At 41.2% G+C, this 14,954-nt stretch overlaps 1 protein-coding gene across 2 annotated transcripts in view; it reads right to left on the reverse strand.

The window, feature by feature from the left end:
- Positions 1 to 2,001: 2,001 nt before the first annotated feature.
- Positions 2,002 to 14,954, reverse strand: part of SLC25A12 (solute carrier family 25 member 12) — an 88,905-nt gene continuing 75,952 nt past the window's right edge. For both annotated transcript variants that reach the window (XM_004428191.3, XM_087435393.1), the window contains 5 exons: positions 10,346 to 10,486; positions 7,663 to 7,801; positions 4,655 to 4,813; positions 4,441 to 4,531; positions 2,002 to 3,112 (listed from right to left, as the gene is read on the reverse strand). In XM_004428191.3, coding sequence (XP_004428248.1) covers positions 2,914 to 3,112; positions 4,441 to 4,531; positions 4,655 to 4,813; positions 7,663 to 7,801; positions 10,346 to 10,486 — 729 coding nt within the window. In that variant the 3' untranslated portion in view covers positions 2,002 to 2,913. The remainder of the gene's footprint in view (positions 3,113 to 4,440; positions 4,532 to 4,654; positions 4,814 to 7,662; positions 7,802 to 10,345; positions 10,487 to 14,954) is intronic.

Raw genomic sequence — 14,954 nt, forward strand, 5'->3', positions numbered from 1 at the left:
AGTTTGGCATGACCTAGCAAAGTTGAATCTAACAAACTCTGTGCCTCTGTGGCTCTGCTCTTAGGTGTATATCCTCTTAAAAACGCACTCCAAAATATGAGTACAAAATGTCCAGAGCAGCACTGCAATATCCCCAAACTGGAAACAACCCAGGTGACCAAAATAAAATGGAAAAATAAATTGTAATATATTCATACAATGGAATAAGCAAACTATAGCTACATACAATTATATGGGTGAATCTTATAATGTTTAGCAAAAGAAACAAGTCTTAAAAGTATACAATATCATTTCACATAAATTCAAAAATGAGAACTAAATATTGTGTTTAGGGATGTATATATGGGTGGTAAAACTATACAAAAAAGCAAATAAATGAGGATTAGTGACGGTATTAAGGAGGAAAGAGGGGGTTGTGATGAAGAGGATCATATGGGGAACTTCTGAGGTGTTAGAAATATTCTATTTCTTGACCTGGGTGGTTACATGGGCGTTCACTTTATGACTATTTGTTTAAAATATATATTTGCATGAGTGCGTGTCTGTGTATACATACATACATATACGTTTCATGTACTTTCTGTATATTCCACAATGATAAGAAAATACACAAATGGCCAATAAATATGAAAAGACATTCAACCTCACTAGTAATTAGGAAAATGAAAATTAAAACAATAGTGATCACCTATCATGATTTGCCTAAAATGTAAAAGACTGATATCTATTTTTTGTAAGGTTGCAAAAAAATAGGCATTCTCATCTGCTGTCAGCAGAAAAGTAAATTAGTAAAGCTTTTTTGAAGAACAAGGTGGAAATATATATTTAAAAACCCCATATATCCTGTGAATTATCAATTCCAATTTTAAATACCTATCCTAATGAAACACTAGCACACGTACTCAAAATGTGCGTGCAAAGATGTTTACCATTCACTATAGCATTGCTTGCAATAGCAGGAAAAAAATGAATAAATGTCAATAAAGGAGTATTTATGAAATGTGTCATAACTCATACAATAGAATACTATGCAGCTATTAAAAATTAAGATAAATCTATGAAGTGACATGGAACACCCTCAAAGACATTACGTGAACAAAAGCAAGTCACAGAACAACACATAGCATAATCCTGTTTTTAAAACATAACCATGTACATATATTTATATATATATAGATGTATGAAAAACAGACTATGACTTGTTCTCTAACCTCAACAGTGATTATCTCTCAGACAGGGAGCAGTGAAAGGGGAAGCAGGGTGAAGAGGGCACTTTCACATCTTACTCTACAGATATACATATTATATGAATCTTCTATAAGAACATAGCCATGGACTACTTGCAGATTTTTAACAGGTGGTAATAGCAAAACAACTATATTGCTCTTTATTCCATTCCAATGAGAACAACTGAATACATTTGGAAATAACTTGGCTTTCAAAGCTAATTCTTTTGTTCCTAGAGGTCCCTGAGAGAACCTATAATTGTGTTACAGGGCTGTCAGCCATCAACTGAAGAGCGTTGTGTAGGATACTAAGTGACTAGGTCCATCTCCAGGCTCTCCCCTTGAAAATATTTGCATATGTTCTCATATCCCGGCTCACTGGCAATAGCAATAATGTTTTCCCAAAGCACTTTGCTAAAGTAAATAAATTCTGATGCTACACATCAAATCACAACCTCAGCAAAGTGTAGACGTGGCTGTCAAGATGCATGTTTAGATCTGAATTAGTAATCACACCCTTGCTGAGTGACTTTTGGAATAAGTAGTTTGTATTTGGATTCATAAGGAAGAACCTAGACCCACTGAATCACAAGATAGAGCTTTTCTCTTTCTTCTTCCCTATCTCACTCCACCATAGCCCTTTCCAAATCACACTGTCCATTGCCTACAAAAGTGGGAGAGAGGGAAACCTGATCATGAGTTATTTGGAATCGGTGGTGAATCAAAACAAAAAGTACTATCAGTATATTGATGAAGGAAAATCCGACTACATGCATACATTTTGGTGTGCATTTTATTTTTGATTGGAATTATATCCATATGAAGGAAAATTGCCAAAGTATCCTTTACTCTTGAAAGCTAGGCCCTTGCCTTGCTGTGTCAGAAGAAGACAAAAGTAAGCCAGTAATGCTGGAGACGTCCCTGTTTCCATAAGCACACTGACAGGAGAGGAGCTGTCTAGGAAATGCCATTTGATTGATGAATAGAGGAAGATCTACACACAGTTAAATAATACAAATGGAAACACATCAGCACACGCAAGTCATGAGCCGGGTCCCCCGGCATCCACGGGCATGCGTCTTTTCCAGAGGATCTCTTACTCGATGGTGTCAGCACTTGGTCTCGTTATGCCTCTTATCAGCAAATACCTTTTCATTCCAGAATGGAAAACAAGCTAGCAATTAAATACATACAATATTGATGCTTTATTTCCATAAGTCACCAATAAAAGAATGGATTTAATTTTAATACATTTATTTCGTGTGATTCTTAATAAAACACTTTCAACACATTCTGTACATTTCAAGCCACTCAGAACTGCATTACATTCTATAAATGTGATTTTTTGGGATGAGGTGCCAAGATGTCTCTGTACAAAGATGTACAATATGTACAGTCACTGTAAGTGCAAGCTGTGCAAAGCAGTCTAGAACACTAATTCATGCCAAGGCTTAGAAAACATTTCAACACATAAGACTAAAGCTTGAAACTGCGTTGTTTTTTTTTTCCCCCGGGCAAATGATTACTTTATAAACAAATATATGTATATGTCATAGAGAAAGAATAGTTTGACTCTGCAGCTCAGTCAGCACCATGCAGCTGACTGGATACATTACAGGATTACAGGTCTGCTCTCCTAGGCCTCTCTCCTCAGGGAGCCATTTTGCCACACTCAACGGTCTTCTCATCACTGAGCTGCTGCTGCTGCCTTTGGCTGAACCACAGCAACACCAGGAGATTTAAATTTGGGGAGATAAAGGCCAAACTTGTTTTCAATGCCAGCAAAAGTGGCTGTGGCGAGTCTGTATCCACCGATGTGATCAGGATTGGCAGGAGGAAGGTCTGCAATGCGTGACTTAGGTGTTGGTTCTGAGCCAGAGGGTTTGCTGTTGACAGGAAAAAACCAATGGTTAACGTGCTCAAGATTGACGGGGATGGCATACAACTAAACGTTTGTAGTCTGACTCATGTGCCACAAAGAAGAGTGTTTGTCCAACTACTTCCTTATCATCTATGCTGCATTCGTCATGATTTATAGCTGCTTTGCAAGCAACACATTCACATATTTGATTTAGAAGAGAAATGGCCTCAATTTCAATGCTTATATACATATACAAATAGATCCACAGAAACAAGATCAGAAGAAAACACACTCAAATATTAACACTCTCTGGGAAGTAGGATTATAGATGATTTTCTCTTATACTTTTCTGATTTCCAAGTTTTCTGCACTAAGCATAAATTAATCATAAGAAGTTTACATTTTTCTTTTATTTTGACATAATTTTAACAGCTAACTTTTTAAAGAGTAGACAGATTCACGAAGGTTATTACTAAAATCATTTAAAGAAAAATAGACATAATTCTTACTTTTACAAAACGTGAAAGCGTAGAAAAGCCTGGCTTTGCTAGATTGCTGTTCTTACTTTCTTTGTCTAAGTCCTTCCACCTCTTGGTTCAACAGCTAATTTGCTACTTGGCCTTTGAGCAGGAAAGGGGTTCACAGGTTTATGAGGTGAAGACTCAGATACGGGCCTTGACTTTCTGCTGAAAAGCTGATAATTGCCTGCTTTGGGTACAACCTTTTCCACCCAGAAAATGCAACAATTCCTCCTCTCCCCAGCACAAGCTTCAAGTACCAAGCTTCAAGAGGCCCGGTTTCTGGCCTAGCTCTCACCAGTGATTATGTCCATGGGCATAACCTCTCTTTGAACCTCTTTTGGGGGCAATAAATTAGCTCTAAGCACATCTATACCTATCTAATAATCAATTATGGTGAATAATGAAATCTCGGAGGTGTGAAAGGGCTTGATTGAGTCTTTGAAAGAAAGTTCACAAAAGTGTTACTAATACAAATTTACATCACTTCTGGCAAAAAAAGGCCATAGAATAAGAGCCAAATGGTAAGAACCTAAATCCGTGAAGCTCAGTATTTGTGTACACTAAAACAATCATTCACACCACATTTTAATTTGCTGCCTCCCTAACCCTGCCCTAAGCAGCTGCATATCCTGTGCACGGCGTCACCCATCGAGGTCGTACTCCGCTAACCCTGAAGCTTCTCAAGCCCACTGTTTGATCTAAATGCATTGGTCCTGCAGGATTCTCTGCCCTATCCGTTTCTGAGAGTTCCAAAAATGCCTCTGTAGGCCGAACGAAGACTTGTTTTGGTTTGGGTGCTCTCCTTACAAAGGAATTGAATAGCTGCACTTACAGGCCTCCAAAATCAATGTAAAACCACCGCTGGAGAAGTTCATAGGTGACCAAGGTAACGCCAAACTGGGGAGAGGATCGAAACACTCGAGCTGAAAAAGAGAGACAGGAGGGGGGGCACTTAACACCAGGATGACTGTGGCAAAGACCACAGGTGAGTAACGGGAGCAGGACCCTAATGCCAGCCAGCCATTCCCTACGACCTCAGTCCCTACCTGCAGCCCCTTTCCAAAACGCTGAGGGCCCCTCTTCCCGGAGTATCTTCCAGAAACAGTCGATGACACCGCTGTATGTCGTCTGGCCGGCGCGGGCGGCCACTTGCAGTCTTGTCTTGATGACATCAGCAGGGGTCACCAGAGAAGCAGCAGGCACACCTTCCAGGAGAAAGGCACGTTCAATTCACCCAAAATACCTTAAAAAGGCTAGAAATACTGCTAACATGTAACAACACAATTAGCAACTTTGCTGAACTCAGAGCTTCTTAAATAGATGCCCGGGCACTAATGGGAAAAAAAGATATATAAGCCTGCTAGCTGCTTCAGTGTGGTCACGGCAAAATTCTTTTGTCTTTCTGAATTAGGAAAATCACCCACATTGCATGATTCCAAAGAACTGTGACAGGAAAGAAGTGCAGCAATATCACTAACACAATTCCCACGTGTTCCCTTTTAGCATTCAATGATTTTACCTCCTTTTTTTTCTTTCTTTTTTTTTTTGTGAGGAAGATCAGCCCTGAGCTAACATCCACGCTAATCCTCCTCTTTTTGCTGAGGAACACCAGTTCTAAGCTAACATCTATTGCCAATCCTCCTCCTTTTTTTTCCCCAAAGCCCCAGCAGATAGTTGTATGTCATAGTTGCACATCCTTCTAGTTGCTGTATGTGGGACGCGGCCTCAGCATGGCCGGAGAAGCGGTGCATCAGTGCGCGCCCGGGATCCGAACCCGGGCCGCCAGTAGCAGAGCGCACGCACCTAACCGCTAAGCCACGGGGCCGGCCCTCTCCTTTTTTTTCTTAAATAAGATACAAACATTTTCATGGACAATAAAAAATAAGAATGATGTCAATTTAATGAGCTGCTAAAGGCATCTGACACCAAGCTGTAGCGTTTTTTTGCTGATTCTTGTCACCTCACTGTGCGAGGTGACTATCAATACTCACCTGCTTGAGGGGCTAACGAGAGAACTTACTGTGACTCCTTTTAGACAGAAGTCAACACAACCAGAGCAGAGGAGGCCAGGCAACCAGTGAAGTAACAAGAGGGGAACTGATCATCAAAAGGCCTTATCACCCATCCCTGTGCCCAGCAGTAGGACACAGAAGATGGATTTCACAACCACACCTTTTACTTATAACCGCAAACAGGGAACACAGGAGCAAGATAACCTTTCTGGGGGGTTGAAATTCCATTTGGCCTGACTATCACTGAATCATCACTAGGCAGACAGAGCTGGCGGACTTGGGGTGCTGGGGTCTGCCAGAGAATGAAGCAAACACCTCTCCTCCACACAGCCTAGCACCTTATTCAGATGAAACTAGATAAATTGCCTGCCTTTGGAATGTTCTGAATTCTGAACGTTCTCAGTACCTGCCAGCAAAACTTTACTGGTAAAAATTAGAAAAATTCATCTCTCATTCTGAAAACTGACATCAAACGTCTGTGGGCAAGAAGTTGGCGCTGACAGTTCCATGGAAACATTTACTCGGTTCCACCAACCACTGCCAAAATGCCTGTCCATGGTTAGACTGTTCTTTTGGCTGTTTTTTTGCTGCTGGTTGGAAAGCACGGACAAGGACTAGAGGGAAAACGTGCTGGCCCCCATTTAAAACTGGGAGATTTTGGAGTACTAGAAAGGGGCTGGACGAGCACCCAGTGCCAAGACTGAGCAGGTAGCTTTATTGGCTTTCAAATGTGCAACTGACTTAAGGTACAGATGCCAGAGGACAAGGGATTTTCAGGACCCACAATAAGGGCTTGAAGCTCCCTGAGAGAGTTTCTTAATCATCACAAGTCATTCTCTGTCCTCATGGGCAAGAACAACAACGTGGTCCACCCCAACACCCTCAGAACCAAAGGCTCCTGCCACACACCACACACACCACACTTCAGGAAGTGCTCAGGATGTCCTGCTATGTTTAGTCAGGGCACCAGAGGAGAAGGAACCCAGTGAGAGCTACACAGTACCATGAGCCCAAGTGGTCAGAGCTACACCAAGCATTTGGGGAGAGCATGTGGGTTTGTGTTCACCCTTCACATTTCTATCTTTGACCAGATGTAATGGAGAGCAAACACATGCCCTTTCCTTCCTCTGTCATTTCGGAGTGCTGGTGCAGCAGGGACGCCTGGCTCTCCCCTTCTGTCCCAAGTCAGCTCCTTCACAGCTTAAGAGACAGGCCAGACCCGTGAGATGAGAAGGAAGCATCTTAGCATCTTCCTGCGTTTGTTAGGCTCCTCTTTCAGATGGAATCCTTTCTGTGCCTAATTCGGTATCTTAGACCAGATGAAGGTCTTCATTTGTTCCATTGACATTTACTGAGTTCCTATATTACTATGCTGGCCACGTAGGGAAGGCAAGGACAAATGGAATGAGCTCCCAGCCTAGTACAGAGGATAAAACTGATGCAAACTACCACGAATAAAAGACGGAAAGTGTTAACAGACAGAGAAGAGATGCCAGTGAAGTACAGGGTGATTTGCTGGGCAAGTATCGCTTACGTGGTCTAATGAGGATGAAGGTAGAAGGAACGCAGCTTCTTTTCATGAAGAAACCTCAATTTTTAGCCAAATCATGTAGATTCCAATATACAGAAATAGAAAGTGAGGGCATGCTAGATCTGTGCATCAGCATGAGGTATAACAAAGCAACTGATTTGATGAAGAACTTTTTCACCTTAATGCTTAGCTTGGCTGCACCCAAAGTTTCAGGGGCACAGGAGGCTAAGAAACACGTTAATGATGAAAGCCCAATTTAGATGGGCAGATCTAATTTGGCTCTGAGTTGCTAAGCTGCATTAAGCTGTTTATCCACATTATGCAAATGTAATTAACTCTCATCAGAATTACAGCACATCCCACAAAGGAGAAAAAGCGATCATATTTAAACTAAGTCAGATACAAACAATAACCCTTCCAGAAATAAAGGGGAAAAGTACATAGAGATTCTGTACTTCTTAAAGAGAAGGGGGGGAGGATTCTTTTGGTTTAAAAAAAAAATTCTAATTACCTGCCATGGCTCCAGCCGCAAGGAGATTTAAACCTCCCACGTGTCCGTTTTCATCAGCCAGAAGTAGTTTGCAATGAGCATAAACAGGAAAATAGATTGCAGAGAAGGGAATGTCTCGGAGGAAACACGCTTTGGCACCCTGTCACACAGTGAGGAAACAGTACAAAACGGTTGTGTAAACAGTGTGAATGCCCGCTAGGAAGCCAGGGTGACACGCCTGAGGTATCCCTCAAACAGCATTGGGACTGGTATGGAAGGGAAGTGGGGAGAACAGAGAAATATACATGGCTCAAAGTTTGAGAAAAGCTGGTGGATCCTGGAGTCCTAGAGTTGGTTAATTGGGTAATGATGTTATTCTGACAACTAAGAATTTTCTGGTATTTCCAGTATAGATTCAGTTTTTAGGGTTAATAAAAATTCAGTTCTCAAACCTCCAGGCTGCTTATTCTTTTTTTTGTGTGTGTGTGTGTGAGGAGATCAGCCCTGTGCTAACATCTGCCAATCCTCCTCTTTTTTTGCTGAGGAAGACGGCCCTGGGCTAACATCTGTGCCCATCTTCCTCCACTTTATATGGGACGCCGCCACAGCATGGCTTGCCAAGCAGTGCGTCGGTGCGCGCCCGGGATCCGAACCAGCGAACCCCGGGCCGCCGCAGCGGAGCGCGCGCACTTAACCGCTTGCGCCACCGGGCTGGCCCCCAGGCTGCTTATTCTGTTTGGCTTTGGTGGGTGTGAGGGAGATGATGTGTGGGTGGGAATAGACTTGGAAACCCAAGATTAATAGCTTGATTCTAAAAGCAACCAGCAAAGGCAGCCCAAAACATGAACAAATTACCAACTCAAACCACATTAGCTTAGAGCCCCTGAAGTGTCAGGTCAGAAGCTATAGGCAGTGGCAGTGGAAAAGGAGGTGACTATTCTAGGGAAGGGGAAAAAGAAACCATCAATCTTCCCTCCTCATTCCCCATATCCTAAGTAGCAGAGGACTGGGGGGAACCCAGACAAAATATTTTAGCAGGAGGTTCCCATGGGAGTAGAAAACCACCCAGGGACAGCTTGTCTCAGTGACTGAAGCCACAATGAACACCTTCCTCAGCTGGTCAGGAGCCCAGGCCGTTCTACTGCCCAGGGCTTTACCGAGCCAGGCGAATACTCCATCTTTGGCACTTGTTTCCCTAATGGCTCTGTTTTTAAAAGACAAACTCAAACATTAAAAAAAAAAATTCCAAGGACTCTCTGAAGGATGAGACAGAGAGAAACAATATTAATAATTTCACCTCTCAAAGGGAATTCCAAAAAGGATGGAAAGTGGAGGTGGAGGGGAGGGAATGTGTACAAAACTCTCTCAAGATAGGCATCAGTGGTTTACTGGTCTCCTAAGAGCCCGGTAGCTGTGTGATTCTAATCTAGAGAATTTCTAATTTGCAGCTACAGAAGCCAATTTACACAATTCTACAGTGAAGGATCTATAAATAAATCAGATGCTGTGGAAACACAGTTGTCTATAGCAGCTAAATTTACGTATTCTCCCCTTATACCAAGCAGAAGAATGGAAAGAAATACTCTTGCTTGTTTAAGAATAATAATAGTGGGCCGGCTCCGTGGCTTAGCGGTTAAGTGCGCGCGCTCTGATGCTGGCGGCCCGGGTTCGGATCCCGGGCGCGCCCCGGGGCACCGCTTCTCCGTCCAGCGCGAGGCTGAGTCCCACGTACAGCAACTAGAAGGATGTGAACCTATGACATGCAACTGTCTGCTGGGGCTTTGGGGGGAAAAAAGTGAATAAATAAAATCTTTAAAAAAAAAAAAAAAAAAAAGAATAATAATAGCTTCTGCTCCATTACATCCAATCTGTAATGACGGGAGCAAGTATACCTGCAGGGAAGGAATCTGTTGACTGGCATTTTGCTAAAGTACAGTAGTACACTCTGGTTTTTTTTTTTTTTTTTTAAAGATTTTATTTATTTATTTTTTTCCCCCCAAAGCCCCAGTAGATAGTTGTATTTCATAGATGCACATCCTTCTAGTTGCTGTACGTGGGACGCGGCCTCAGCATGGCCAGAGAAGCAGTGCGTCGGTGCGCGCCCGGGATCCGAACCTGGGCCGCCAGCAGCGGAGCGCACGCACCCAACCGCTAAGCCACGGGGCCGGCCCCACTCTGGTTTTTTTTAATGGAATTCATTATTGACAAATCCCACCACTTAACTTCTTAAAGACCTGAATCCTACCAAACTCAGCTACTGTTTCACTGTGGTCAAATTATTAAGACAAAGAGAAGCCCCTGCTGGGAAGATAACAATAGAGATAACTCAACTCAAAATAAACATAAGACTATTTTGAAGTCCTAAACCAGTCCAAAGAGGACACCAAAGAAACTTTTCCCAAACCCACTATCAAATAAAAGGCTGTGAACCTGAAGCCAGCAGGTCTGCAGTGCCGGCCTCCCTGCTGGTAGCTTTATAAAAGCCTGAAGATGACAACAGGAGAGCCTGTTTGTATATCCCACTGCCTCTAACAGAAGTGTCCTGATTGTTTCTCTTTGTTTGATTTTCTACTCCAGGGACTACCCTGCTGGACAAGATTGCTTTTCCATTTGCCAGGGAGAAGTCTGGTTTCCACATTCTTTCACATTTCTATTGAGTACATTACAACCTCTCTACCGAGACAACCCAAGGGAATCGACTCACCTTATACAGACCGAAAAGGCCCAGGTCCCGGAGCACGTTCAGGGCACTGACCCTGGGTCCTGTGGTGATCTCTCCAGCTACCTGCAGACGAATCTTGACTATCTCCAGGGGGTTAGTAAAGATGACCTGAGAGCCGCCAGCCTGCAGGCAAGGGAAGAGAGACAGAAGATTTCCAAATCAGAGCCCAACTGGCAGCGTAACCAAGAAAAATCCGGAAAAGCCTCCACATTATACCACTTTACACCTCCCTCTTCACGGGGAACGACAGTCTGATGCTTTGGCTTGGCTGATGCTGGAGGGGCTCACAGGGATGGTCCCAAACTCTGTCTCAAGCCAATATCGCTGGGTTTGTTTCTATTTGAAATGTCAAGAGTGTTTCTCAGACCAGTCTTTCCAGGGTCAATCCAGCCATATCCAAAATGGCAAAACTAATAAACTCATTTGGAAAACAAAAGTGAAGCCAGATGTGGCAGTGTGGGGCTATCCAATGAAAGGGAAAGAGATGGCAGAAGGTTGGTTGGTATCTTCTACACTCTGGACCTAAAACTCGGATCGACAATGGTTTCTTTCCTCTTCTTAACAAGCGTTCTCTGTAGTTCAGCCAACTGCTGCCGCTTCCTTGGATTGTAGAGCAATTAACACAGCTTTGCCCCACAGAGGTGCCTTAAGTAAGAGGGAAGAAGTCTCCTCTGGTTCAAATTTTAAAACGTATTATCCTGAGCAAAACTCTGAGACAGATACACAGCTACACCCACACAAAAAGAGAGAATTTAGAAAGACAATTTCAGTATCATTTCAAGACAAAACCAGAAAAACTCTTCAAGGCAGAGCTGAGAAATGGAACATCTAGTTACCATGAGTATAACACCAACAAATCACAGCCACACTCCACACTCTCTACTGGTGAGTGACAGAGATTTGAATTTGGATAATGAGAGTGTATTTGCATCCAAAATCTGTTAACTAGTAGAGCGAAAAGAAAAAAAAAAAAAGAATATTTAACAAAACTGCTACCAACTCCAACTCCTTTTTTGGTTTTTGTATGAAAGAAAAAAATGTGTGTTGGTGTGTATGCGTGTGTGTATATGGATACATAAAAATAAATAATTTTTTAAAAACGTATATATATATTTACCTCCATTCATGAAGTGAAAAAAATCTCATTTGCACATCTTCATCTCAACTGTAGCTGTTTACATTATATAATCATAACCATATTCACATAAGCATCTTTATATTATATAATCATAACTTCACGGCAATAGCATGTCACATGTGTAACAGGAAATGTGTGCCTCACTGGGGCTTTGTAATTCCACAGGTATAGAAACACTACAAACAATACCCATAAAACTCACGCGTAGCATTCAATGCCGCTTCAATACTTGGCCCTCGCCCAAATCCCTGTTCACTTTTTTAAAACCCATAGTCCTCCTAGACCCCCTTCCAAGGGGCAGCAACAAGTTCCAGCCCATTCTCCTAACAACCTGTGGCTATAACCCCCCACTACTCCTGTTCCAATCCTGACCCTTTACTCCTATCAACATCCACAACTGCCAACACTGACACAAGATTCCTCTTGTCTTCGTGGGAAGCCTATTGTCCTGGGTTCCCTAGGACCCTAATCCGCTTTTTGTCCACCAAGCACGGGGGTGCAGCAATTTGCTGTCTCTCTCCGGGTTTCCTGCAACTCCCAACTCCAGACCAGGGCCACACGGGTCCCCAAATGACGACTGACCCAATTTTACATGTTGATTTGCCTGTGTTTCTCTCCCTTTTAATCTGTTGCACTGCAGGCAGGAGGAAGCGTTTCAATGTTTCAATCTAAGCAAACAATACTTTCAAAAGGATTGCTGGGTGAAAAATTATGTTAAAATGATAATCCAAGTAATTGCTCCTGTAGCTAGTATTAAAGACCAAACCAATTGAAAAAGTTTACTACTTCCCTGAAATCTCTTGTTTGAATAATGGTTGGAAAGACTATCTTTGGGAAAATATGCTTTATGTTCTAAACTAAAGCAGATTAAAAAAAAGAATAGGACCACAAATTTTGATTATAATCCCAAAAACTTGCCACCACCAAACGATGTCAACCCCTGGGTGCTACTAGTTAAATGTGGACATTATGTTTAAATAAATGCAAAGTTCTTTCATGTTTTTAATCATTAGTAAATTATACCACCCTGCAGAGCAGAAGTACCCAACCAGCATCCCCCACCCCACAGTTCTCTCCGCCTTCCTTCTCTCACGGACCCTTCTGGAAGCAGTTGCCAGTTTATTGAGATGTACTCCTCTAACAATGCTTCAAATTTCTTTCTGAGTGTACACATAACAGGCTTTCTATTAAAACAGTACAACTGAGGCCGGCCCCGTGGCTTGGTGGTTAAGTGAGCGCGCTCCGATGCTGGTGGCCCGGGTTCGGATCCCGGGCGCGCACCGAGGCACCACTTCTCCGTCCATCCTGAGGCCGAGTCCCACATACAGCAACTAGAAGGATGTGCAGCTGTGACATACAACTATCTACTGGGGCTTTGGGGGGAAAAAATAAATAAATAAAATCTTTAAAAAAAAAAAAAAAAACAAAAAAACAGTACAACTGAGAGAAGTAAATGACATTTTTTTTTTTTTAATTTTTATTTATTTATTTTTCCCCCAAAGCCCCAGTAGATAGTTGTATGTCATAGTTGCACATCCTTCTAGTTGCTGTATGTGGGACGCAGCCTCAGCATGGCCAGAGAAGCGGTGTGTCGGTGCACGCCCGGGATCCGAACCCAGGCCGCCAGCATCGGAGCACACGCACTTAACCGCTAAGCCACGGGGCCGGCCCAGTAAATGACATTTTAAAACACAAACACACTGACTGCTGTATGCTTTAACGATTTGTTACCCCGCACACATACTAAGTCCCAACAATGCACTGGACATAACCACAACACTAAATTTATATATATATCACATATCATATATATCAAGTGAGAGTGTAAACAACACAACAATGACACTACAGCAAGGCACATTTCTCTGAGTTTGTTTCACACGTATGTACTCTACTATATTTGAAGAAGGAAAAATCCTAGCAATTGCATAATCTATATATGCTTTAAATATATTTTTTTAAAACTTTATGATAGGCCTATGAATATGTAGGTAAATACTATTCAGAAACACTGAGTAATTTTAGAAAAAATAAATATTGCTATTTAATTTGTCTAAAACTTGGACTATTTTATAACACTTAAAGGGAATATACATGGCAAATATGCACTGCCCTTTTTGAAACTCTGAGGTTGACCACTATCTCACACATATTAAACTGGGGAAGAGAGAATAAAATTGGCAATTAATTCAGTCATTCTGGTGAGAAATCTAGCGACATAGAACAAGGATTATGATGTTATCACATCCTTAACTGAGTGTTTTTCCTCTGAGAATAATACAGGAAAATATCATTTCTCCACTATTTTCAGACTCTATTAATTATAAGTGATATCATTAATTTAATAACACCTTTTCAGAGGGAAAAAACACTGCTTACAGTAAATATAATCATTGAAGATACAGAATTTCCGAAGTGCTAAACTGTGAAATAAAAATATGGTAACTTTTCAATGAAAAAAAAGTATCTCTAATTTTACAAATATGCTAATGTTTGCTATTTTAAAAAGCAACAAAATTAAACAGAAAAAAATTTTAAAGGCCCAATAAGGAAACAGTTAAGTGAAACAATTATATGCTCTGTCAGGCAACAAGATTAGGTAATAAAATCATGCCAAGTGACATAAACAGAACATAAAATATTAGGTACTCACATTAATCACAAATACATCAAAATTTACCTAAGTTTATCAAAATCAAAATGGCTTAGAGATGAAAACATTGGTTGCCTCCTGGAAAGAGAAATGAGTAGCTAGGAGAAAAAATTTTCAAAGCATACCCCATTGTACCTTTTAAATTCTGAATCATATGAATGTATTAACTACTCAGAAACAAAAACAAATTTAAAACAACAACAACAACAACAAGAAATAGCTGTGGTCTTAGAAACAGTGGCTTCTTTCACAGACTAGGTCCTCTCTCACACTTTTTTCCCCATGGTAAATTTGGTAATTTATATAGTTTAAGTGCATTTTTAAAAACCAGTTAGCACTAGTTATCTATGGATCCAAAACTTTAAAAAGGCTTATCTACCTGTATATACAACTAAATGAACATCAAAAACATCTAACCAAATATATCTAGTGACCTGAAATAACAGACACAAGATATATAAAGGTTCAAACTAAACCGTGATGATACACAGTTATATAGTCTTAAACAGACACTGTCTAATTTGACATCTTGCTGTTTCTTGAACTGATGCTTATTTTAGATAACATACCATTCCATACAATACCTTTGGTGAATTTTTTCACTCACCAAATCACCAAAATTAGCTTCTAACCCTCTAATTGCTCAATCTCCCTCTTCAAATTTGCTTTTTATTTTTAAAGAGAGGCAAGCATTAATATTATAACTGACTTAGATGTTTTTATTTGTCAGTATTAAGTTGTCATTTCTTTGTTCTAGAACTGAATTACAAATGACACAATAAAAGGGAACAAATCTCATT

This window comes from Ceratotherium simum, chromosome 9 (assembly GCF_057802395.1).
Source record: "Ceratotherium simum simum isolate JZ-2026a chromosome 9, ASM5780239v1, whole genome shotgun sequence".
In the NCBI taxonomy this organism is placed as follows: domain Eukaryota; kingdom Metazoa; phylum Chordata; class Mammalia; order Perissodactyla; family Rhinocerotidae; genus Ceratotherium; species Ceratotherium simum.